This window comes from Eretmochelys imbricata, chromosome 2 (genome assembly GCF_965152235.1).
Source record: "Eretmochelys imbricata isolate rEreImb1 chromosome 2, rEreImb1.hap1, whole genome shotgun sequence".
Lineage (NCBI taxonomy): Eukaryota > Metazoa > Chordata > Testudines > Cheloniidae > Eretmochelys > Eretmochelys imbricata.
In genome coordinates, this window is record NC_135573.1 from 29390988 (window position 1) to 29416298 (window position 25311).

At 42.1% G+C, this 25311-nt stretch overlaps 1 protein-coding gene across 3 annotated transcripts in view; it reads left to right on the forward strand.

Annotated features, from left to right (window-relative positions):
• CSMD3 (CUB and Sushi multiple domains 3) overlaps positions 1-25311 on the forward strand; it is a 1168908-nt gene that overhangs the window by 448939 nt on the left and 694658 nt on the right. For all 3 annotated transcript variants that reach the window (XM_077808852.1, XM_077808853.1, XM_077808854.1), the window contains one exon: positions 3065-3152. In XM_077808852.1, the coding sequence (XP_077664978.1) occupies positions 3065-3152 (88 nt within the window). The remainder of the gene's footprint in view (positions 1-3064; positions 3153-25311) is intronic.

Below are 25311 nucleotides of genomic sequence, written 5' to 3' on the forward strand. Positions count from 1 at the left end.
GTTGTCACAGGACTGTATGGGACAGTGGGGAAAGTGGGAAGCAGTAAAGTAGTTATATTTTTGTAAACAGAAAGTCAAGTGTTATGTGTGGTCACATTCTACACCAACAATACAAAGGCTTCAAACTCAGCAGACCATACATGTTTGGCCAAGCATGTTTAGGGATGAACATGAATAGGGATGGGATTTAAGCAAGTGCTTAAAACACTGCTGTATTGGAGCCAAAATTAGAGTTGTCAGTTTAATGCATTCCAACTATAACTTTTCTTTTGTTCTGAAGTTCTAAATGTTGTGTGTGTATGTGTGTGTGTGTGTGAGAGAGAGATATTAATTGATGGATATTTTTCCCTCAGTACAGTCTTTCAGAATTTTCTGAATGAATATAAAATACACCCATGTATCATGTTAAGTTCTATTTCATTGTATTTCATTAAGAATGCAACAGTTTAGGGATGATGGCATAAAGCAGCACACTTTCTCAGGCTTGTTATATTAGCTGAAATGTGTAGATCCAATTGTTTTCATGCTGTGAAATCAGTACAGAACCTGCTCTTTTTACATAAACGTCCACAGTATTACCATTTTTGAGAATTACGCAGAGTACAAGAATAAAATATTCTATTTCAAATACTGAAAGATGAAATACAATAAAATGGGAAGTCGTGTTTAAAGCTGGATTTTTGTCTTGTTCATTTAGTCATACTAAAATAAAATATGTACTTCATATAGTACAATAATGTTAAAAGTCCCCTAAATATTGTATAATCCAATCAAATTCTGGGATGTCATAGCAGTTATTTCCTGAGAACTACTGCCTGGGGCCAACGCCAATAAAAGCTTCTGGCTACAATTTTAATAAACTTTTAACCACACAAAATCTTAACGGAAAGTCAGTCCTGCCCCACCCACAAAGGTAATCTCATTTTAGAATTCCTCCTAAGTAGAGAGTCAGTGCCACCGTAGAATTCCTCTGCCTGTGAACAATGTTAATATTCCATTCTATGTGGACTAGCCACTAACTGCCTCCTTAATTCCCAAGCCCTGCCTTGGACTTTGGGATCATACAAGACACACAAAGTACTGCCACATGGATTCCCATTTAAAGTTCTGAATAACAGGTTCTTCCTGGACTGTCCATATGGACTCCAGTCGATGGTAGAACCATAACTGCCAAACACATGGATCCTTCAATGGTAGCAAGAAATTTGCTTTCTATGGGTGACACACTTTCAGCCGACCCACAAGCCTCATTAAGTTTCTCAGAGTAAAGTGAGAAAAACTTCCGACTCTTCAGCTTATGTGCTGTTGATGGAAAACTCCTTTCCAGTCACAAAAGTGGAAATCCAGCTAGCCCTGTGTATGCCAATGTGGATGAACAGGCACTTACCTTTGCTTGCTGCAATATCAGACCGTCCATGCTGTAGCTCTTTCAGGACAGAGAAGATTGAATAGTATGGCCACAGCCAGCAAAGGGTGAGGGCCCATTGGTTGGAAAGGGCCCCAACTACTGAAGAAAAACTAAATAATGCTCACTTGCTCCCCATCCTTTCACTTTTGTTTTATGGTCCTGAACTCACCCATCACTATTGAATTAATTTTACCACCTTTTGTGAGTATAAGTACACCATGTTCAAGGCAAGGGAGAGTTCCTCAAACACTTATATGGCAATTCCTCACATGAGGCCAGGGGAAAAGATAGGTGGGAGTACCCTATTTCAGTGTCAGCCTGTGTCAAACTGTTATTCCTGCAGAGGTGGAGTCTGACAGTTTAGACATGTAATTAATTAGAAACAAGTTATCTCTCTCTGTCTCTCTCTCATAAAATCAATTTTAAAAAATTGTGTGAATAAGTCATTTATGATTAACTTAATTATATACAAGCCCTTTCTCCCAAAGGAGTTTTATTTTGTTACGTTGAAAGCTATCACCCTGCTATGCCAAAGCCCATTGACTTAACTCAATGGGTTAAATATCTTTTCCTCTTAGTATAAATGCCTTGGCTTCAGATCACTTAGTTCTGAAAACATTAAAAATAGTTTCATCTCAAGCCTAAACATTCTTCAGGTAGCAGCTGACCAGCCTCCTGTGATATGGATTTATTCCGTGATCATCAACTCTTAATTCAGTGCACAACTAGGATGAAAAGAACTAAACTGGGGTAGAAGTATTTTTTGGAACTGAAACTCTTGCAAACTATAAATGTTTCACTTTTTTGTAGTAGAACAAACACAATATGTAAAATATGACAAAACTAGATAGTGCAAACTATTAAAAAAATACACTAATTTGTGTATCAATACTCTACACTTTATATGTGCATAACTTACACTAAAGTAAAAGTTTGTGTATGTAAAAGGCACTGGATGAGTTCTTAATCTTTTTTTTATAAGAAGAAATGAATCAAAGATGAAAAGTTCAGATCCACATAAAGCTTTCTAGCCTCCATGGTTTGGGAATGTCCAGCTCTGAGGATTTGACTTGGTTCATTTTAAGAAATTTGTGAAAGTCAAACCTGGTTCAGATCTTGAAGCTTCCCCCATGCCTCCAAATTCTGGGATATTTGGATTCACACCAGTAATTAAGGCCTACCTGACCCAACTCCACTGAAGTTTTGTCATTGACACAAGGCAAGCAGGTCAGACATTTGGGGAGAAGACAAGAGTGACATTACTGAACTATGGTCAGAGGAAAATTTCCCACAAATTACAGTAACTGTCAATGAAGAGTTCATTAACTTTAAATATTATTTTTGAAAAGAAATACAAATAATATGTATATGGATTCAGTAAGATGATGAGCAAATAAACAGAGTTATTTGGTACTTTTTCTATTATCATAAGACTTCTAGAATTTGCTGTTTACCGATATAAAACATACTTTAAAAGTCACACTTATCACTGAAAGAAAATAAATGTATTGAAACTGGAGATTGTGATCTACCCCAAAATCTAGTAACTGTTTGTTTTTGAAGTGGCAACATTGTAGATAAAGTAAGTTTTTCATACTATTAATTGTCATATTTCTGGGTTTCCTAAAAGTGTGTTGTTTTTCTTTTCTTTTACAGTAAATGAAGGAGGTATTAAACAGGCATCCAATTTGTGTCCAGATCCTGGAGAGCCAGAAAATGGAAAACGACTAGGCTCAGATTTTAGGTAAAATATTAACCTTATCATTGTATAATTTCTATAACACATACATTTTTGAAAAACCATTATTAAAATATATATTTTTAAAAGTATACCAAGACCACTGGCCAACCTTTGGGGAATTCTATTTAAAATTAGATGGCTAAATATAGTCCACTATTTATATTTTAGTACTAAGGATAAAGATATCCGTAGTATACTGGGAAGTGGTACAAATAGCTGGGGATTTGCAAGGAATTTAATTGAAGAAGGTTATTTAAAATAGTTCTTAGCTGAATATTTAAGTTATCTTATTCCTACAAATATAGGGGTTATATGTAGAAATGGAGACTTTTTTGGGACACGTAAGATGAGGCTGTGTGTGAAGAAGATAGTGTGAGGAAAGGGGGAAGAAAACAGGTCTCTTCAGGCTAGTCAAAATGGTTTCTACTGGCTGACAACTTTCAGGCTCATTCAAAGTACCATTTTAATGGTCATCAGGCAGGGTCAGTACTAGGCAGGCATGCGCTGGTGAGGGGAGAGGCAGGCTGCAATGGTGATAGCTCTCTCAACTCAGTGTAGAAGCAGCTTGCCCCCATCTCTTGCATTCTAGAGCAATTGTCAGTGTTGGAGTTTGTTCAGGCTACCGGTACACGTCCCCATGTGCACCTACAAGAAGGAAATTCCCCTGTTAGCAGCTGCTGCAGTCCTGGCAATAATGGAGATAGCTGATCATTTTAACAACTGAAACTGGATGTAATGTTTTGGGGGTTGTTGTGAAACATTTTTTTCCTGTCTCCTTCCCTCCCTGATACATACTTAATTTTCTCTCCTTAATTATCACACCACTACGCACTGGAGCAATCTAAGCATCTTAAGGAGGACTAGTGAGAGGATTTGGGGGCACACATCAAACTTTACTAACTTGTTTTATTTAAATACTGTTTGTGTATTCCTTTACGCTGTTCTAGTTGCCTCCAACAGCACTGGAGCACTCCTTTTAGTCGTGGCAATTAATATGTACTGAGGTTAGCCGTGAAAAAAGTGAAAACTGATGCAATTTTTGAGGGAAAATAAAAGGGAGGCAGTACTAGAGACTTAGGGTGGGATTTTCAAAAGTGCCTAAGTGAGTTAGATGCCAAAGTTACATTTAAATTCAATGGGACTTAAGTGCCTAATTCAGTTAGATGCTTCTGAAAATCTCACCTTTAGTTTTCATTTAAAAAAAATTGAGAGAGACCCCCAAATCATAGAATCATAGAATATCAGGGTTGGAAGGGACCTCAAGAGGTCATCTAGTCCAACCCCCTGCTCAAAGCAGGACCAATCCCCAATTAAATCATCCCAGCCAGGGCTTTGTCAAGCCTGACCATAAAAACTTCTAAGGAAGGAGATTCTACCACCTCCCTAGGTAACGCATTCCAGTGTTTCACTACCCTCCTAGTGAAAAAGTTTTTCCTAATATCCAACCTAAACCTCCCCCACTGCAACTTGAGACCATTACTCCTTGTCCTGTCCTCTTCTACCACTGAGAATAGTCTAGAACCATCCTCTCTGGAACCACCTCTCAGGTAGTTGAAAGCAGCTATCAAATCCCCCCTCATTCTTCTCTTCTGCAGACTAAACAATCCCAGTTCCCTCAGCCTCTCCTCATAAGTCATGTGTTCCAGACCCCTAATCATTTTTGTTGCCCTTCACTGGACTCTTTCCAATTTATCCACATCCTTCTTGTAGCGTGGGGCCCAAAACTGGACACAGTACTCTAGATGAGGCCTCACCAATGTCGAATAGAGGGGGACGATCACGTCCCTCGATCTGCTCGCTATGCCCCTACTTATACATCCCCAAATGCCACTGGCCTTCTTGGCAACAAGGGCACACTGCTGACTCATATCCAGCTTCTCGTCCACTGTCACCCCTAAGTCCTTTTCCACAGAACTGCTGCCTAGCCATTCGGTCCCTAGTCTGTAGCTGTGCATTGGGTTCTTCCGTCCTAAGTGCAGGACCCTGCACTTATCCTTATTGAACCTCATCAGATTTCTTTTGGCCCAATCCTCCAATTTGTCTAGGTCCCTCTGTATCCTATCCCTGCCCTCCAGCGTATCTACCACTCCTCCCAGTTTAGTATCATCCGCAAATTTGCTGAGAGTGCAATCCACACCATCCTCCAGATCATTTATGAAGATATTGAACAAAACCAGCCCCAGGACCGACCCCTGGGGCACTCCACTTGACACTGGCTGCCAACTAGACATGGAGCCATTGATCACTACCCGTTGAGCCCGACAATCTAGCCAACTTTCTACCCACCTTATAGTGCATTCATCCAGCCCATACTTCTTTAACTTGCTGACAAGAATACTGTGGGAGACCGTGACAAAAGCTTTGCTAAAGTCAAGAAACAATACATCCACTGCTTTCCCTTCATCCACAGAACCAGTAATCTCATCATAGAAGGCGATTAGATTAGTCAGGCATGACCTTCCCTTGGTGAATCCATGCTGACTGTTCCTGATCACTTTCCTCTCATGTAAGTGCTTCAGGATTGATTCTTTGAGGACCTGCTCCATGATTTTTCCGGGGACTGAGGTGAGGCTGACTGGCCTGTAGTTCCCAGGATCCTCCTCCTTCCCTTTTTTAAAGATTGGCACTACATTAGCCTTTTTCCAGTCATCCGGGACTTCCCCCGTTCGCACGAGCTTTCAAAGATAATGGCCAATGGCTCTGCAATCACAGCCGCCAATTCCTTTAGCACTCTCGTATGCAACTCCTCCGGCCCCATGGACTTGTGCACGTCCAGCTTTTCTAAATAGTCCCTAACCAACTCTTTCTCCACAGAGGGCTGGCCATCTATTCCCCATGTTGTGATGCCCAGTGCAGCAGTCTGGGAGCTGACCTTGTTAGTGAAGACAGAGGCAAAAAAAGCATTGAGTATATTAGCTTTTTCCACATCCTCTGTCACTAGGTTGCCTCCCTCATTCATTAAGGGGCCCACACTTTCCTTGGCTTTCTTCTTGTTGCCAACATACCTGAAGAAACCCTTCTTGTTACTCTTAACATCCCTCGCTAGCTACAACTCCAGGTGTGATTTGGCCCTCCTGATTTCATTCCTACATGCCCGAGCAATATTTTTATACTCTTCCCTGGTCATATGTCCAACCTTCCACTTCTTGTAAGCTTCTTTTTTATGTTTAAGATCCGCTAGGATTTCACCGTTAAGCTAAGCTGGTCGCCTGCCATATTTACTATTCTTTCGACACATCGGGATGGTTTGTCCCTGTAATCTCAACAAGGATTCCTTGAAATACAGCCAGCTCTCCTGGACTCCTTTCCCCTTCATGTTAGTCCCCCAGGGGATCCTACCCATCCGTTCTCTGAGGGAGTCGAAGTCTGCTTTCCTGAAGTCCAGGGTCCGTATCCTGCTGCTTACTTTTCTTCCCTGTGTCAGGATCCTGAACTCAACCAACTCATGGTCACTGCCTCCCAGATTCCCATCCACTTTTGCTTCCCCTACTAATTCTTCCCGGTTTGTGAGCAGCAGGTCAAGAAAAGCTCCCCCCAGTTGGCTCCTCTAGCACTTGCGCCAGGAAATTGTCCCCTGCGCTTTCCAAAAACTTCCTGGATTGTCTATGCACCACTGTATTGCTCTCCCAGCAGATATCAGGAAAATTAAAGTCACCCATGAGAACCAGGGCGTACGATCTAGTAGCTTCTGTGAGCTGCCGGAAGAAAGCCTCATCCACCTCATCCCCCTGGTCCGGTGGTCTATAGCAGACTCTCACCACTACATCACTCTTGTTGCTCACATTTCTAAACTTAATCCAGAGACACTCAGGTTTTTCTGCAGTTTCGTACCGGAGCTCTGAGCAGTCATACTGCTCCCTTACATACAGTGCTACTCCCCCACCTTTTCTGCCCTGCCTGTCCTTCCTGAACAGTTTATAACCATCCATGACAGTACTCCAGTCATGTGAGTTATCCCACCAAGTCGCTGTTATTCCAATCACGTCATAATTCCTTGACATCACCAGGACCTCCAGTTCTCCCTGCTTGTTTCCAAGGCTTTGTCCATTCATATATAAGCACTTGAGATAACCTGCTGATCACCCCTCATTCTCAGTATGAGGCAGGAGCCCTCCCCTCACAGACATTCCTGCCTGTGCTTCCTCCCGGTATCCCGCTTTCCCACTTACCTCAGGGCTTTGGTCTCCTTCCCCCAGTTAACCTAGTTTAAAGCCCTCCTCACTAGGTTAGCCAGCCTGCTCGCAAAGATGCTCTTCCCTCTCTTCGTAAGGTGGAGCCCGTCTCTGCCTAGCACTCCTCCTTCATGGAACACCATCCCATGGTCAAAGAATCCAAAGCCTTCTCTCCGACACCACCTGCGTAGCCATTCGTTGACTTCCAAGATTTGACGGTCCCTACCCAGGCCTTTTCCTTCCATGGGGAGGATGGACGAGAACACCACTTGCGCCTCAAACTCCTTTATCCTTCTTCCCAGAGCCACGTAGTCCGCAGTTATCCGCTCAAGGTCATTCTTGGCAGTATCATTGGTGCCCACGTGGAGAAGCAGGAAGGGGTAGCGATCTGAGGGCTTGATGAGTCTCGGCAGTGTCTCCGTCACATCGCGAGTCTTAACCCCCGGCAAGCAGCAGACTTCTTGGTTTTCCCGGTCAGGGCGGCAGCCAGATGACTCAGTCCCCCGGAGTAGAGAGTCCCCGCCCACCACCACCCGCCTCCTTCTCTTGGGAGTGGTGGTCGTGGAACCCCCCATCTCAGGACAGTGCATCTCATGCCTTCCAACTAGCAGAGTCTCCTTCTGCTTTCTCCCCCCAGACATATCATCTGGTCCACTCTCCGCAATGGTACCTGTGGAGAGAACATGAAAGCTGTTAGTTACCTGTGTCCACGTTGCTGGAACCCGGACATTCCCCCTTCTTCTTCTGGAGGTCACATGTTGCCAAGCTTCTTCACTGGGCTCTTGGCTCTGCTGTGCAACCTGCTCTAAACCTTTAGAGCTTTGTGCCCGTAGAAGCATATCCTGACTTTTGTCCAGAAAATCCTCCGTTTCTCGTATGCAACGCAGGGTCGTTATCTGTTGCTCCAGACCTTCAATCTTCTTTTCCAATATGGAGACCAGCTTGCACTTTGTACAGACAAAGTCGCTTCTGTCCTGTGGAAGAAAGACAAACATGGTCACATCCAGTGCAGGTCACAAAGGCCATCTCTCTTACAGGAGGCTCACATACTTCCTGATAAGCCTCTGCAGCTCATCAGTGGAAGTAAGCTAACAGTCAACACATAAAAACCAAGCAAACCAAAATATCGCCAACTCATTTCCAACTCCTATTTCTGTGAGTCTCACAGTGTTCTATCTTCTCTGCAATTTTTTCAGATTATGAACCAATCAGAGCAGGAACCATCCCTATTTCCTGTGTTGCATAAGACCAAGCATGTTGTTGTTGCTTAACACATCATTAATAATAATAGTACTTCATAATAAGTAGTGCAGCAATAGTGAATTAGCAGGTAAAATCAAGCCAGATGTCAGAAGCAGGTGAGCAGGCTCTCCTGAACCCCTTGGGTACACTGGGTCTGCTGTGGGGAGACTGTGGCAATACTCAGCCCTTTTGAAATGTAATTAGCAGAGGAAGGTTATGGCAGATTGCAAGCAATGCAGATTGTTACTTCAACAGTGGTGACAATGGAGGCAGGCAGAGCTCAGTCTCCTTTTTCCTTGGGATACAGATATTCAACTGATGAGTCTAGTGCAGTGCCAAGCCAGCCTCTGTTCTTCAAAGAGGTGGTAGGCAAAAGCCACTGAGCTTGTACATGCATTCTGGGGACACAGGGAAGCAGTCAAGTCTAGTTAAAAATTATATTTGGGGAAAAATCCTTCCTGGTGTAACTAGTGATATCTGAGATTCTTGAATAGGAAGGGATTTTAAGAAGAGGTTCACTCTTAATTAATTCTGATCCCACCCCCCCTCCACCCCACCCCCATTCCCGCAAGCTGAGAAATGAAACACAGGCTAGTCAGTTTATTTCATTTATCCTTGCATCTTAGGGGATCATTCTCCCTGCCGGCCCCTGTCTGCCTGCCTTGCATCTCAGCAGAATTATCACATAATCAGCTAACCTATGGGCAAGCAGTAGGCATATGCCTGCAGTTGCTCATCCTACTAATGGTCTGCTGTGGCACCTGATAAGCAGTCAGCTAAGCACAGTCTCCTCCTCTTGTCACACCACTCTTCCTGATGGACATCACCAGGAAGGAACAGCCAGGTAAAGGAGGAGGAGGCGGTGATGGTAGGTAATTGAACCAATAGCAGTGCAAGGTGAGGAACTAGCCTCCCTCATTCCCTAGCCAGCTCCACCACATTCCCCTCAGCTACTCCAAGTCATCACAACAGCTGACCCAGGCATCTTCAACTGATTCCCCCGCAACTCTCTCTGTAAATAAGGCCCCTTGAAATCTGGGTGTTGGGCTGCATGTGATGATTATGTTTGGATTAGTTGGGTGCTTCTAGTGATTGAAGAATAGTGGAGAGATAGGCAGCCAGGGTGCCTGTCCTTCCCACCTCTCACTGCTCTATACCTTGCACATTGCTGTAGCAACCTGCATAGAGCTTGGAGAGAAAAGCAAAGAGTTTTGAGGAGTTTCCAGAAAGTCAGTCCCTTTGCACATGGCTGGAATGCTAGCTGCAAGCATAGAACCTCTGTATATAGTTCTCTTAATAAGGAGCCAGTTTAATTTTAGAAAAATGGAGTCCTCTCCCAACACAAGGTTCAGGAAATACGGTGGCGGTAGTCAGCCTACAGAGATGCACAGCAAAGAAGAGAGTATGAGCAAAAGGAAAACAAAGCAGCAGCTAGAAATAGAGCAAGCAAGCAGTATGGAGGGACTCAAGCCACCAGAAAAGCTTGATTGCCAGACAAAAAAATCTTACGCAAAAATAGAAGCAGTGGAAACAAGAACTGAGTTTTTTTATATATAGCTGGCTATGGGGCTAAAGATGAGAAAATTAAGGTAAAAAATAAGAAAAAAATATTTTTGAAACTATCTCATTGGGGGAAAAAGGACAAGTAGTGAGTGAGATACTGTTACCTGAAATAATACCCCAAACACAGGAACTGCTGATAAAGGTGTTGGACGAATACTGTGACCCCAACAGAAGGAAATTGTAGAGAGAGACTGGGGTTTTTAACCCAAAACCATGATGCAGAAGAAGAAATAGATACTTACAGTACAGAGCTGAGAATTGTGTCCTCCACATGCACATGTAACTTTGGAAACATTAAAAGTTCCATAAGCAGAGACAGGATCATTTGTAGCACATGGGTTTCCAGCTTATGGAAGAGATTGCTGAAAGAAACAGATCTAACCCTAGAGAAATGCCTCTAGCAAGGGTAGCTGAACTGTCCAGGGAAAGGATCAAAAACAATAGCCACTAGTGCAGAACACGTACACAAGTTCAAGCTAAAGATACCCAAGAAGCAGGACAGAGACTAACTGAGGATGCAATCATCATGGTCTAGCATATCAACAAAGCAACATGAAAAGCAGAAAAGGAAAATACCTATGGGCAATGGTGCAAGGGGTGTGGGAAATAGAGCTGCTTTATGTCCCCCTGCCACAGCTACCCTAGGAAGGAAAAAAACAAAACAAAACAGGAGTACATGCAGAAATTGAGGATGTTGAGGTTTCTAATGAAGAGGAGGATAACTGCACTGTGAAATTAGCAGATCCAGAAGATACTCAATGTACACACACTGCGGAGGAAGGCCGCCAGCCATTCAACTGCCATATCTGCAGTTATGCTTTTAGGTCAACAACTGATCTGATTTGAGATGGATTGTGCAGCCAGCAGCAAAGTAATCCTAGCAGTACTGAAAAGCAACACTAGACTGAGAAATGTGATCAATTGCTAGGGATGTACAATAAAAGGATTCTGAGGCCAGTGGGCAAATTCAGGCTGTCAATAAGAAACCCATGAAACAAGTGATGTTATCACTTGGAATTTATATTAGTTGAGACACAGGCATGCTATCCACTGCTGTGCAAGCCATGGATCTGATCACAGTACAACACCAGAGCTATCTTTGGCATGACAGAAGAAAGAGAACAGTCACCCTGGACTCCATTCAGAATTCTAACAGACTATCAGGACATATTTCAAGAAGATGAACACCTACAGGGCAGGCTGAAGTTTGACATGGACCCTGTTGTGCAGTCCATGAGCCTACCAAAACACAGAGTTCCACTGTTGGAGTCACTGAAGAAGGAACTGGCAAGCCTGCAAAGAGGAGCCATCATGAAACCTGTTGATACTAGCACAGTTTGTCTCTGAGCTAGCTGAGCCATCCAGCCAACCAACAATCTTTGCCATTCCTTTGCAACTGGCTGCAGAGGTGGTCCACTGTAAACTGATCGAGGCACTAGAGGGACTTCTAGGCATCAAGATTGTAGCAGATGACATTCTTACTGTAGGAGAAAGTGATGTCAAATAAAAGGAAATTCTGGAGCATGATACCAAGCTGCAGCAACTTCTAAACAGGTTCTGGGAGCAGAATATTAGGCTGAATGCAGAGAAGCTGAAGCTGAGGAAAACTGAGGTCCTCTACATTGGACATGTGTTGATTTCTGAGACACTCCAGCCAGATACTGAGAAACTGGGAGCTATTAAGGAAAAATCTAGACCAAAGTGTGGCAAGTGAGTCTAGCAACTAAAGGGATGGCTGTCTATTTTTCCAGATTGTTTGCACACCTATCAGAAACCTTCAGAAGTCTGGGGTCCCTAGAAATAGTTAACATACCAGGATGCAGTGTGGGAATTGTCAGAACACCAATTCAAAAGCACTGCAGAGCAACTAGTATTGCAAGGAGGGCTAGGAGAAGCACTGATGCAAGGCCAGCAGCCCATAAAATTTGCTAGGAGAGCCTTTGCAGACACAGAAGGGGGATGTGGTCAGATAGAGAAAGATGACTGTGGAACAGATGATGGAGTCTATCAACGAAGATAACATATACAAAAAGGGGGAGACTGGTGAGAAGATCAGTGTGCTTGAAGGACTATGAGGTGCAGCTGGCCACAATTAGATTGCAGTATCAGCTATGTCCTAGAGCAAGATATGTATTAGTAACCTCTGCCACCATCAGGTTAGCAAACACTTGATTAAAGACACAACAACAACAATTGTTAAAAGAAAAGATGTAACGACCTGCACAGAACTTGGGGAGGAGGAAGAGGGAGAACAAAGGTTGCAGGAGAGAAGTGATTGGAGGGACGCTAGGAAGTCAGTTTGTATGTACATGGCTGGAATGCTAGATACAATTACAGCATCTGGGTAAATAGTTTTCTTAATGAAAAGCCAGCTCAGTTTTAGAAACATGGAGTCTTCTCCTGTTGTTACCCAACACATGATACATGAAACACCTGCTGCTGGCTAGCAGACAGGAATGAAACAGCTAGCGAGGTAAGAAGAGCAAGGGGTGGCTAAAAGTCCCTCGCTACAGGCAGGTTATGAGAGGGAAATGGAGCTGTAATACAAATGGTGGAAGGGCAAACTGAGAGAGAACAACGGAAGGAGAGAGGGGGGCAGAGTTAGGTTAAGCCATATTTTTCCTGGTCCCCTAACAAATTTTGATCCTGCAAGAAATGTCATTGCAGGACCTCCTCAAAACTTGGCAGCAATGTACATTATTTTAGTTAGGGCTAGCTAAAACAACAAGGACCTATTCTGCTATTCTTCTCTATGGACCAGACTTTTCATCCGGACTTTATCTCCCATGATGCACTGCAGTCATGCAATCACTATGATGCATCACCTCCTCTAATCAAGAGGGGACACCATGGTGCATGAGAAGAATGATAGCACGAGGTGCCCAAACTACAACTCCCCTGACGCACTGCAGCAGCTTTTCAAAATCAAAATATTTTGGTTTTCAGGGACAGGAAGAGGGGAAAACATATTTCATTTGGAAGTTAAATATACAAAACTCATAGAAATATTATAATTTTGTAAAAGCTAACCCACCCTCAAACCTTACTTTTGGTCCTAACTTTATCTAATATTTTCCCTATATTGATCACTTTGAAGTTGTGAATTCTACAAAATAAGAAAAAAAAATCACTAAATATAGTGAATGCAAATAGATGTATTTTGTGTTTGTTTGGAAACCAGCTTTACCCTCATCTTTTTCATTTTTCTGCTGCTCATAAATACAAACCCACTTCAACAAACGTGGCACCCACCCAATACCATTTTAAACAAACAAACAAAAACACTAAATCACAGCACTGCTGTGTGTTTTGTGTCACTTATGTGGGTTTTATTCTGGGAGCACCTTTTGCTCTTGTTGTCCTCAGTTATAGCTGAGGATGCTCATCAGTTTGCAGGGCTGAAATCATGTTAGTCTGTAAGCTCTCAGAGAAAGGACTTTGTTTCCTTCTGGGTATTGTAGAATGGCTAGTGTAAGACAATGTTATGCTATTATCTTACCCACAGCTTTAATATAACAAGAATTATTGTGGTCAGTATAAGAACTCCGACTGTGTAGGAGTAATAGGAGATCAAACATTTTTATTCAATAGACATCCTTAGAGACAATATAAGAAAAAAGTAGCTTGTAAAGTATAAAACATTTCCATTATGTACTAGGCCCCTTGGAAGCAGTTATTGAGTTGGTATCACATTAATATAAGAGCTCCAGTAACTTCCCAAAGTATACAGCCTTCCCACTGGCTTTTCTGTCATCTCAAAGATATTCTGCCAAGTTTCCTCAGGGCAGAAACCTCACGGCTGCTACTCTGAAACCTGTCATTTTATCCAGACATTCAAACAACTCTGGTTTGATTTTTTTAAAGATTGGAAGAGTCTGGTCTGGCAGCTTTTCTCTGGGCAGTCTCTTCTCAGAACAGCTCCTGTCTATACAATATTGCCTTATTAGCTATTCCTATTCCTGCTTTTCTTAGAAAAGTAGACTGGGCCAGCTTCTATTATAATGGATTCCCTAAAAATGAGTCAGTATCTGTCATTCCCCGCCCCAGTGAAATTTTCTATTTCCTAGTTAAAAGACTTCTTCTTCTTCTTTCTTTCAGCTGTATATAAGTTATGGTGAATAATTTAACAATAAATCCAGGTCACATAAAGATAAAACAAAACATTTTTTTAAAAAGCATTTTGATTAGAAATAACTATATTGCCATTTAAAAACATCAACTGATTCATCCCTTGTGTTAGCAAACATTCCTTTTCTCCTATAGGTGACACTATCACCTTGGTCCTTGAAGAGTCTCATTAACTTTACTTAAGGAACCACATTAGGGGGTGTGACTTGTAAAGAAGGAAAAAACCCTCTTTTTATAGCCATTTTATAATATACAGGAAAGGGTTGAAAGGGCTAGGGGATGTTTCCTTGCTTGTTTTTAATTCACACATTTTAGGAGAATAAAGACGAGTTTTCCCTGGAAGACTTGTTAGCAGTCTCAGAAATGTGGATTATGAGATTTCTTACAGCTTAATTGAAGGAACAGGACTGTGGGATATTGAATGACTGATGTGTTTTCTCTCAAGTTGATCACTTGTTTACATTAAAGGAGTCTCAAAAAAGGCACACAGACACACAGACACACACACACACACAAAGACGAAGCTTAGCAGGATGAATAACTCTCTTCTTCCCAGTTGATCAGATTTCACTACTTCCAAACATGTAATATGATGATCCTAAGGGCTCTCCAGTTGCCAGTCTTCCAAGATAACTAGATTTGCAAGGGGAAAAGTCCTTATTTTTTAAAACATAAAAAGCAATTAAACAAATCCTCATCATGTATTATTCATCACAGAGAAGAAAAATAGCACAACCCAAACTTAAACCTTTAACTTGATTTAAAGAGCAGCCTTACTGTCTTATGGATGGCCTTCTAACCAACAGAGAGAGGAGAATCAGAAACTTAAATTCTTAGTAATTATAGCCTTAGTGTGAGCAAGCTGCCAGTCCCCAACAAGAATTGACTGTGCAGACACCTTAAGTCAAAAATGCAACATTTTAGGGGAATGAAGAAAGAGTGTTTGTAGAAAGACTCCTCAGAATCTCCTTTCCATACAGGTTTAACACAGCATCAGAACGTTTTATAAGAATTCTTGGGTTCTCACGTGGCCAGTATCCTGTCACCACTTTCCATAGCCTTTTAACTGTGTGTGTGTTAGGACCAGGGGGAGCATTTTATTCCAGCCATAGTAAGTAATATGGCAACTGACTGCTTTCCCAACAAACATGTTCTCACATATCCTCAGAAAAGTTGTAAGACAAGCTCTGAGACAACTTGCAGAATTTTACTGTGTCTCTTGGAATCCGACACAATGCACTTACTGTTTTGGATATTCTTTTCTGATGTAAGAATCCCCATTGCTGTGTTTTGAAATTTTAAAAGCTTTGTTTCTGATTCTAAATGTCTATTTGAGCATAACTGGCTTTTAAAGGTTGAAATAGAGTCAAGGAGACTCGGTGATAGCAATTCCTATTCTGAAATAGAAGTTGTAAATCAGAAATAAAGGTGTTTTTTGTATTTTTTTTTCAGTGGGGACATCTCTGGAATCTTACCTTTAAGTCTCCTAGTTAGCTTTTCTTTACTATCCTCAACCAATACATGCTTAAGCTATTCATCCTTCAATGAAATGTTCACAAGGACCACCTTGCATACATCACATTGCAGGAACTATGGCCTAAGATAGGGGATAGGACTAAGTTAGTTATGACCCTCTCCTTGTAAGGAGACTAGACACAATGTCCCCCTTGTATACTGCTGTTTCAAACAGCAATAGGTTAGTGCTCACCAGGAACTGTTAGCGCACAGCATCTGTGTCCACATGAATGCTTAGTGCACAGCCCGCTAGGGTGCTGTAGATTTACACCCCAGCTTGCTATGCACTCACTCTCCATACAGACAAGCCCCATTGTGTGGTAATTTTGGTAACTGTTGATTTTTAAAATGTTAATTATGTTCAGCAATTTCTCTCAATCAATTTATCTAGCCCCCATTTCCATCGTATATATACACCTCACAGTATTTTAAGTATATATCCTCACACCACCCTATGAGGTAGGGGAGTATTATTATTCCATTTTACACAGGTTGGACTGAGGCACAGAGAGATGAAGAGTTGGATTTTAAAAGGTATTTAGATGCCTAAGATGCAGAGAAGTGCCCAGTGGGATTTTCAGAAGTGTTTAGGTACCTAACTCCCACTGATTTTACCAAGGCGATTTTGAAAACCTTTTAAAAGTCTGGCCCTAAAGGTCTTGCCCAAAGTCACACACAAATTGTGGCAGAAAAGGAAATTGGACCTGGGTTTATTGAGTCCTACGCTAGTGTAACCCACACACCCTCTGGGTGTGGTGTTCTGTCCCATCCAGTAGCACCAACCTCACTAAGAGAGAGAAAATTAATGAGTCTGCTCTACAGCCTTAGCTAAGGGGGATATGGCTTTTAGCTCATGTAGTAGAGGCTCATGCATTTAGCTCCAGAGGTCCCAGGTTCGACCCCACCCACCGACGACCAGATTCTGTTCTTGTTACGCTAGTACCACAAGCCCTAAACTAACCATCCTTTGAATTGAACTTTGTCTTCAATAAAGATAATTCTCTGCTTTCATGAAATTAGTATTAATAAATGTATATCCCTTTCCCTTCCTATGATAGCTTTGAATATGTAAACAAATTGATTGCTAGTGCCTGGAAGTTTCACAGTGAATTTCCCTAAAGATTTTTCATAAACACTTCCCTAGCATCTTTCCAGGGTGGACTTTCAGATCCATGAAATCCATTGCCAAAGAGCTCTGAATTCTGGGAGAACCTTTGCTATGGGATGTGGCTGATTTGTTGCTGATGGTGGTAGTACCATTACAAGTTCCTTTATTCTGTGTCAGCGATTTGCCTGAAGCTAATGTGGTTCCCCTTTTGACCAGCCAGTGTAGCCTCTGGCTGTACATGTGTACAGAGTCACCTGAATAACTAATAAAATGGAATCACTGAAGGTCTTCTGAGGTTCCATCTTCACTGTGACACCTACTCTCTCTTCAGCCAAAATTCAGTCACTTAGGCCTTCTCAAGATTAAGAAAAAAAGATGTGTTCTTACACATGGTAATAAAAAATATGTAAAATCCTAGCGAAAACAAGGCAGTTTGCAGTTTTCACACACTTTAGTAGATGGAGGTAAACTCTAGGCTCCCCCTAATCTGTAAATTGGTCAGTTTAGCACATACAATTGTTATGTCTACATGAGAGTTTTAGAAGGTTTAGAAGTTTAGCATCACTCCTTTAATTCCTAGTGCTACAGTGTAAAATTTTCAAAAGCACCTACATAAAATTAGGCACCTGATCCCTACTGAAAAGTGCCTAAGTCATGTAGGTGCTTTTGAAAATGTTACCCTTAACCTTTTTGCCTTAGCTTTTCCATCTAACAGATGGAGACAATATTTCACAATTGTGTTAATTAGTTGGATACATCAGAATTAAAATTTACCAGAATGCCCATACAATCCTCCAGTAAGGCCAGAGTCCTACATTATTTGAAGATTTGTCCCTTGGGAGGGAAATAATGTTTGCAACTATTTCCAGGCTACAGCACAAATAGCTCTGCTCCTCTTTTTTCTTAAGGAAAAAAAAAGACCATGACCAAGAAATTCCTATGGTCCCCTTTTGATATAAATGAGATATTTGAGGTTGTGGATGTTCCAGACAATAATCTCACGTGCTTTTCCCAAACACCTTAGGTACATGTAGTGCAGCAGAGGAGGCAGGAGTGATCTACATTTAGGAGAACAGGGTAATGAAAATTGTATTTGAGGACCTGCACAAAAAGTTAAAGCCAATTCTGAACCCTCCTTCTGCATTTTAATTTTGTTAGTATCAGTAGAATGTGTCTATATCAGTAGAATGTGTCTAAATTATGGCCATGGTAGGGTATGCAGGGCCACAGTTGATCAAAAATAAGAATTGAGATGGTAGTAAGAAAACCCATATGAGGATGAACTGAATTTCACGTGCCTGAAAAAAAGCATTATTGTTTTTTCAGAATCTCCACACACCGTATTCTCCATCAGGTCACTTATTTCTCCCCCTCTCCTTCCCCAATTTGCCTGTTCGTGCCAGATTTTGGTTACCTGTTGCTTCTTCAAGCTGGCATAATTGGCACAACCAGCCTCCTGAGAATTCCGCAGCATGTGAAAATCCTTGGTCATCTTTGAGTTGGCTATTCTGACTTATATCAATAGCAAAACCATTATTTATTTAATGAGTAAAACATATCTTACAGTTGATTAAATTCTGTATACGTAACACAGAATTTTTTATGAAAAATGTGTGGTATTTGTATACCCAATCATAGATCCTCAATTTCTGGATGTTTCTCTGAAGTACAACTCAATAAACTAGATTTTCTAATATTGTGAGACATCAGAGCATAGAACAGGAAATTATTTTATTTTCCTTTTTTCTTTTAAATTACATATTTTATTTTTTACATTTCAAGATGTGAACTCACCAAAAAATACAATAAATCTTGATGACACCCGAAACAGACACCAAGTGAAAAAGATATTTTTAAATGTTCATTATTGATTTTCCCCCCAGAAATATTGCTACCATTTAAAAAGTATATGAATGGATTACTATCCATTTAACACTGTGTGCACACTCCATTGCCACTACTCTGAATTCATTCTGACCTGCTTCGCCTGTAAAAGCTGTCAGGCTTGTAGGGGGGCAGTTAAAATGAGAGAGGCAGATGACATAAGAATGGACTGGGAAGGAGAGCAGATTGGCACTGCCCATGTGATGTGAGATGCCCCAATGGGACTAGAAGCTGATTGAAGCTTGTGGTTTGCTAGGACCTTCCCTGTCAGAGAGTAGGCCTAATATAGAGTGTTGGTCTGATTTCTTACCAAAAACCTGGAGGTGGATATTAAGACAAGCTGCTGCAGCTGGGTTGCATCTGAAAGTAAGGCAGCTGAAAGCAGAGCCCAGCAGAATTTAAGATTCTTTCGGTTTGGGTTTATGTTGAACTTTGACTTGGGAACTCCACTGCCCCAGAATGGTAAAACTCTCTCTGTGACTTGGCTGGAGGGTTAAGTCACATCCATAATCAGTGCGCCAAAGACTATATTGGAGAAACTGAGTGCCATGCCATGTGGGAATTGGCACCTCTGCCCCAGGCACTCAATAATCTGTGGGTAGTTTTGAAAGTTTATTTTTATGCTTATAATTTAAAGTACCGAAAAGAGAAGAAAATCTCTCTCGTGAGAAGACTGTATTTTCTAACGTTACCAATAGCTGTACAGTTGCCAGGGTAACTTTCAGAGATTCAGCTGTAGTAATTGTAATGCTAAAAACTAGTTGATTTTTTTCCTGATACATTCCATGTACTTAGATGGTTTTCATTTGTCGTGGTAGCCTGCGGTATGTATGCATACGCTTTCTGAAGGCACTATGTTTGCACATGTTCATTATACAAAAGGGATAGAATTTAGTCCCAGAAGTACCAGTTAGAATAACATCTAATCAGCCAGGTTTTGAGAGCCTATGGTCTACAGGGCTCAGCATTTGTGGTTGATCTGCCAAGAGCCATATATTACTGTGGCTATAGAGTTCTACTTAAAATAGCTATAATATTGGCATTATCTTGTGCATGTGTATCTACTGCCATCTGGAATTGAAGTTTGTGTCTCTAGTGATCTAAACACTGTTTTTTAAAGTAATTTACGGTTTAACTAGGATGAACAGGTGTGGGATGGAAAGGAGGTTATAACTAGGAACAGTGGGATAAAATTTAGAGCAAGTAATTTAGATAAAAATATCAATAAACATCCTATCTGAGATCTATTAGAATGTAGAGCAGTTTCCCATAGGCAATTGTGGAAGCCCCATTGTTTGGAGAATTGAAAACTGTGTTGGCCAAAGTACTAGAAAATATACTGCAGGGAATAATCATTCAGTGGAAGGGGCACAGATTAAAAGACATTCATCTTCATTGTCCATCTGGAGTTTAAACAGCATTTTAAACACAGAATAGATGGAGAGGAAATCCTATTCAAAACTTGTCACTAATCCCTGCATTACCTTCCAGCTCCTCTCCCTGCTTTGTAGCTCACCATGCTGTCCTGTCTAGATTCTTCACTCTTCTCGCATCCAGATCAGTCCAGACCCTGCCTCCAGGCTGCCCTCAAACAATACTTTCCCACATCCCATGCATACACACTTCCCACTCCAGGCTGCGTTTCATGCCCAAATCTCCCAATCCCAATTTTAAGACTGCACCTCCCGCCAGACTTCCTTCACATGTACTCATTTCTGCTTGACCTCCATATTCTTCCCATACCTCTGTCTGGGGTGCCAACATACCCACCTCTGGTTATTCTGCCGAGACCTCTAGAGATCAGGGAGGTTCAACATCATCTTCTAAGAGGATTGGTCAACAGGCTGGAGCTTGGCCATCTAACCACTCCTGCCCAGGTACCATGCTGACACTGGATGTATACTGTGTCATTGATTCTGGTATTGGCCATGGGACATGTATTGAGTCTGGCACCTATGACTTTTGTGTCGATACTGACAATTTCCACACCATTGGAATACCAGGTGGCATCAGACCAGCTCTGCCTTTCTGTTACAGATTCCTCAGTAGTTCAGGGGCTTTCTGTGACTATGGCTTCTTCCTCATCTTCTTCTATTGTGCCCATGGCACTGTCTAGTTGGATTGCAGGGCTTTGGCACTGTATTCAGCACTAACCGATTGCACTCAGAGTGCAGAGTTGCAGCGAATGCCCTTTTTAGTACCGATGAGCTCATTGGTGCAAACACTACCTTTGACACCAAAAACATCTGTATTACAGATCTCATGATCAGGCTTGGTACTGGCCTTGGCTCTGGCACTGTCATTTGTTCTAGTATCAGTTGGAAGCATGATGCCTCTTCCAGTATCCAAGGAGTTAATTACACATTCATCCACAATACAGTTGCTGTCCTCGTATTGGGTCTTAGTTGAGGCTGATCATTTGTTTGCCCTCTCTGGGATGGAGTCGCTGTACAGGGTCTAGTTTCTCTCACTGTGACACTTACAGAAATTAAGTTTGCTGCCTCCATAAAGACAGCATACACACCAGCCTGTTAGATTAGTTGAAAACTCACACTTCACTTTAATACACAGCACTGAGACTTTTTGTGATAAACAAGACTAAGTTTATTTATAAAAAACAGAGATTTAAATGATACTAAGCAAGAGAAAAAAAGACTGGTATGAACAAACAAACAGAGGTGCAAGTATGGCGGTCCGCTGTACCAGTAAGATATTTATAGCCAGTACTCTATACTGGAAAGACACTGGAGGAGCAGTGGTCCCATGCCGGCAGCTTCTCCAGTGTGGCTGTACCAACCCCCCACCCCCAGCCTCCAGTGGGACTACTGTACAGACTCCAGACTAGAATCAAGAGACGCAGCTGTGTGGAAGGGCTGGTAGTAGGGCTGGGGGTGGTAAGCTGCGCCAGAGGAGCTGCCGGTGTGGGGTTGCCCAGCGGCCTCATGTTCTGCTCCTTTCGCTGCTGTGATTCCAGAAAGCCCGGTGGATCGGAAGTCTCCAGCACAGTGGGAGGAGGACAGAGCCCCCTCCCAGGTAACATGCAATGGATCACAGGGAGGGGATGGGGAGAGCACGGGGGCCCTGGCCTGGGGGTGAGGTGAGGAGGAGTCCTGCAAGTGGTCATGTGGGGAGGTCACGTGCCCCCGCATTTTGGTAGTGCCCCCCCCTTTGTGTCCCTCCCATGCATGCAGTGTACTGGTAAGATATTAATTCTATTTGCACCACTGCAAAAAAAAAAAGAAAAGAAAACATGTTATCTAGTGTCTAAAGTTTAACAGATTACAGGCTTGGTCTCAAGCAATTTCTCACCTATAGTCAATTCTCAGAGACTTCAACCCACATGTAGTGGTAACAGTGGTGAATGACAGATCTCAGACGAGAGGATATAAGTCCACCTCCAAGGACAAAGAGTCTAACTCGACTTGATGGGGAGAAAGGTTTACACAATTTCATCTTTACAGATGTGCATAGCAAACCAGAGGTGCTATTATCAATATATGACTTGCTTAATTTGGGTGCTGTGTCCAAGTTCACAGATAAGTTGACAGAAGCCTCCAGGGAGGAGTTTAATGAATTCATTGTGGATGGCCATCTAGTGGCCAAAACTTTGTTGTAGTTGCCTGTTGACATGGCAGATGCTTTGTCCAGAATTGTGGCATTAGTTGTGGCCATAAGAACATCTTCACAGTTTCAAAATTCCACTATAGCTGCAGGTTTCATCCGAGCTTAGAGGACTTGCCTTTTGGTGATTGTTTTTTGTTGTTGGAGAAAAATGACAAGACCTAGACTACTTTATGTTCATTGGGAATTTATACCCCAGCCAGAAGGAGACGCCATTCTGGGGGGTATCTGCAACAGCAGCAATATTGCTCACAGAGTATGTTCAGCAAGTTGTACTTCCCTACTAGACAGCAGGATTTTTCCAGGAAAGGACATAGATCACAGAGGAGGAGAGCCTCTGGGTCTAACTTTAGCCAAACAGATTGTCCTCGATCAACATTGAGCAGGCAGCCATTTTGACTTTCTGGTCCAGGACATCATTTCAGCTATGACCTCCATGCCTCTTATCTCCCCAGTTTGGGGACAGACTGTGTCACTTTTATGGTGCTTGGCATGCACTACCCATGGGTCCTAAGCACCCTGAGATTGGGTATGCCAATCAATTCCTGTGGATCCCTCCTTCCCATCCCATTCCTCTTCAGAGACCCTCATGAGCTACTGCTCCTTCAGCAGGTCTAGATTTCGTGTGTGCTGGGAGCTGTAGAGGAGGTCCCTCTGCAGCATCAGGGAAACAGATTCTATTCTTTGTATTTCCTGGTCCCCAAATCCAAGGGAGGGATGAGATCTATCCTCAATTTATGTGTCCTCAACAAATTCATCACATATGAGAGGTTCTGTATGGTCACTTAGCATCAGTCCTTCCCATGTTAAATCACTGAGTGGTTTGTGGCCCTGGACCTTCAGGATGCTTATTTCCATGTGACAATTATCCTGAGCCACAGGAGGTTTCTGAGGTTTGTAGTGGCAGGTCTCCACTATTGACACACAGTGCTTCTCTTTGATCTGTCCTCAGCTCCTCAAATTTTTACCAAATGCATGGCATACCTCAAAAAGAGAGGAATTCATATTTTCTTGTACCTCAACAATTGTTTAGAGAAAGTCAAGTCCAGAGAACGTCCTCTCTCATGTTCTGTTCACATTACGTCTCCTTGATCATCTGCATCTCGTCTTGAACAAAAGGAAGTCAACACTGATACCAACTCAGAAAATCAACAAGAAATGCACCCAATCATATTTACTTGCACCTTTCTTTATGGATAGAGAAGTTCACTGTGCTCCCTAGAAATTCAGACTTCGTTTTGCCTTTGCAGATAAAGTTACAGAGAAATGCAGGTCAGGGCTGCATTTTAGGACTTCTCAGGCCATATTTTAAAGCCGTACACTTTTTAAGTCCTGTGAATCCTGCACAAATTCTGACATATAGAATGTTCTATTACTCTCTGAATTCCCTGTGTATGTAATGGTTCAGTAGCCATCTGATTAATTTAGTGTTTTAGGGCTGTGCTGCGTGATTCATCTCGTCTTTTTGCTTTATAATGGTAGGTGTTTTAACAAGATTTTATTTGTTCCCTAGTTCAGAACACCTTGCAGTGGCTTCTTTATTTATTTTTAGATGTAATCTATTTGAATTTTTTAAGCCTTTTAAAGTTGATCTTCCATGTGTACTATTTTCAGGCTTATTCATTTCCTCTTCCAGAACAGTATTTCATCACCCACCCCATAATAACTGCCTTCATCACCTCTCACACTGTCTGTGATGGATTTTTTCTATTCCCCCACCCTATTTATACTTACAAGATCAATATATGTTAGTAGAGGAGCATTTAATTTCCAATCTCATCTAGCCAGCTGAGGCTGACTGTTACATGACCAGTTTCAGAGTAGCAGCCATGTTAATCTGTATTCGCAAAAAGAAAAGGAGTACTTGTGGCACGTTAGAGACTAACCAATTTATTTGAGCATAAGCTAGCTCACGAAAGCTTATGCTCAGATAAATTGGTTAGTCTCTAAGATGCCACAAGTACTCCTTTTCTTTTTGCTACGTGATCCTGATTTCTGAAAAAATATGATCCTTCATTATATCTTCTGAGATGATTCAAAACCAGTATATAAATATAATATCTTCAAAATCATATGATTTTGACTCCAATCTCCACTTCTCTCACCTATCTATAAGTCTAGATTTTCATGACCTCACTATTTGAGTGGTTTGTCCCTTCATATATAGTACTGCTAAGATCATCTTCCTGATCCATCGTTGTGACTGTGTCACCCACTTTTTGAGCCACCTACACTAGCTTCTTCTCTTCCACTGCCTAATTTGCAAACTTCTTGTCCTTATCAACAAGGCTGTTACCAGCAGAGATCCTCCCTTCGTATTCACTCTTGCATCTTGCTGAATTGTCTGCTGCCACCTCCGCTCACCAAGCAGCCTTGATCACCTGTTTATTCTCCTCTCCCAAAAGCACCTTCACGCTTTCTGCCATGCTACTCCTTATGCATGGAAGGCCCTTTCTGAACTAGTCCATCAAGCTATTATCTTGCTTTCATGAGTTTATCTCTGGTTGCTTGTCTAGGTTTATCTATCATCATCAATATTTTTATTTCATGTTTAATTATGGCCCAGAAGCTCCTGGTTACTGTGCCTCCAGAGTACCTCATGATGTCCAGGTGCAGTGTTACAGGGATTCCCTCATTGTAGCAGCCTCTTTAGTTATTCTGGTGCCATGACAGCCTGTCGTTTGATGTGGGCTAACCCAGCAGCCAGGTCACTGCTCAATCTATTCCCTTTCCAGGGTTAACAGAAAAGTCTCTGAAACAGGAAACCCCAAAGTCTAATGGCTTTTGAGGCTTTTGAGCCTCAATCTTCATCTGGGGCCTGTGCTACTTGACGTCTTCTCCTTCTGATGCCTGTACCTTCCCTCCTAGTCTGGGGAAGGGTAGGGGAAACTGAGCCATCCTCTCCTCTGGATTCCAGCCCAGGAATACT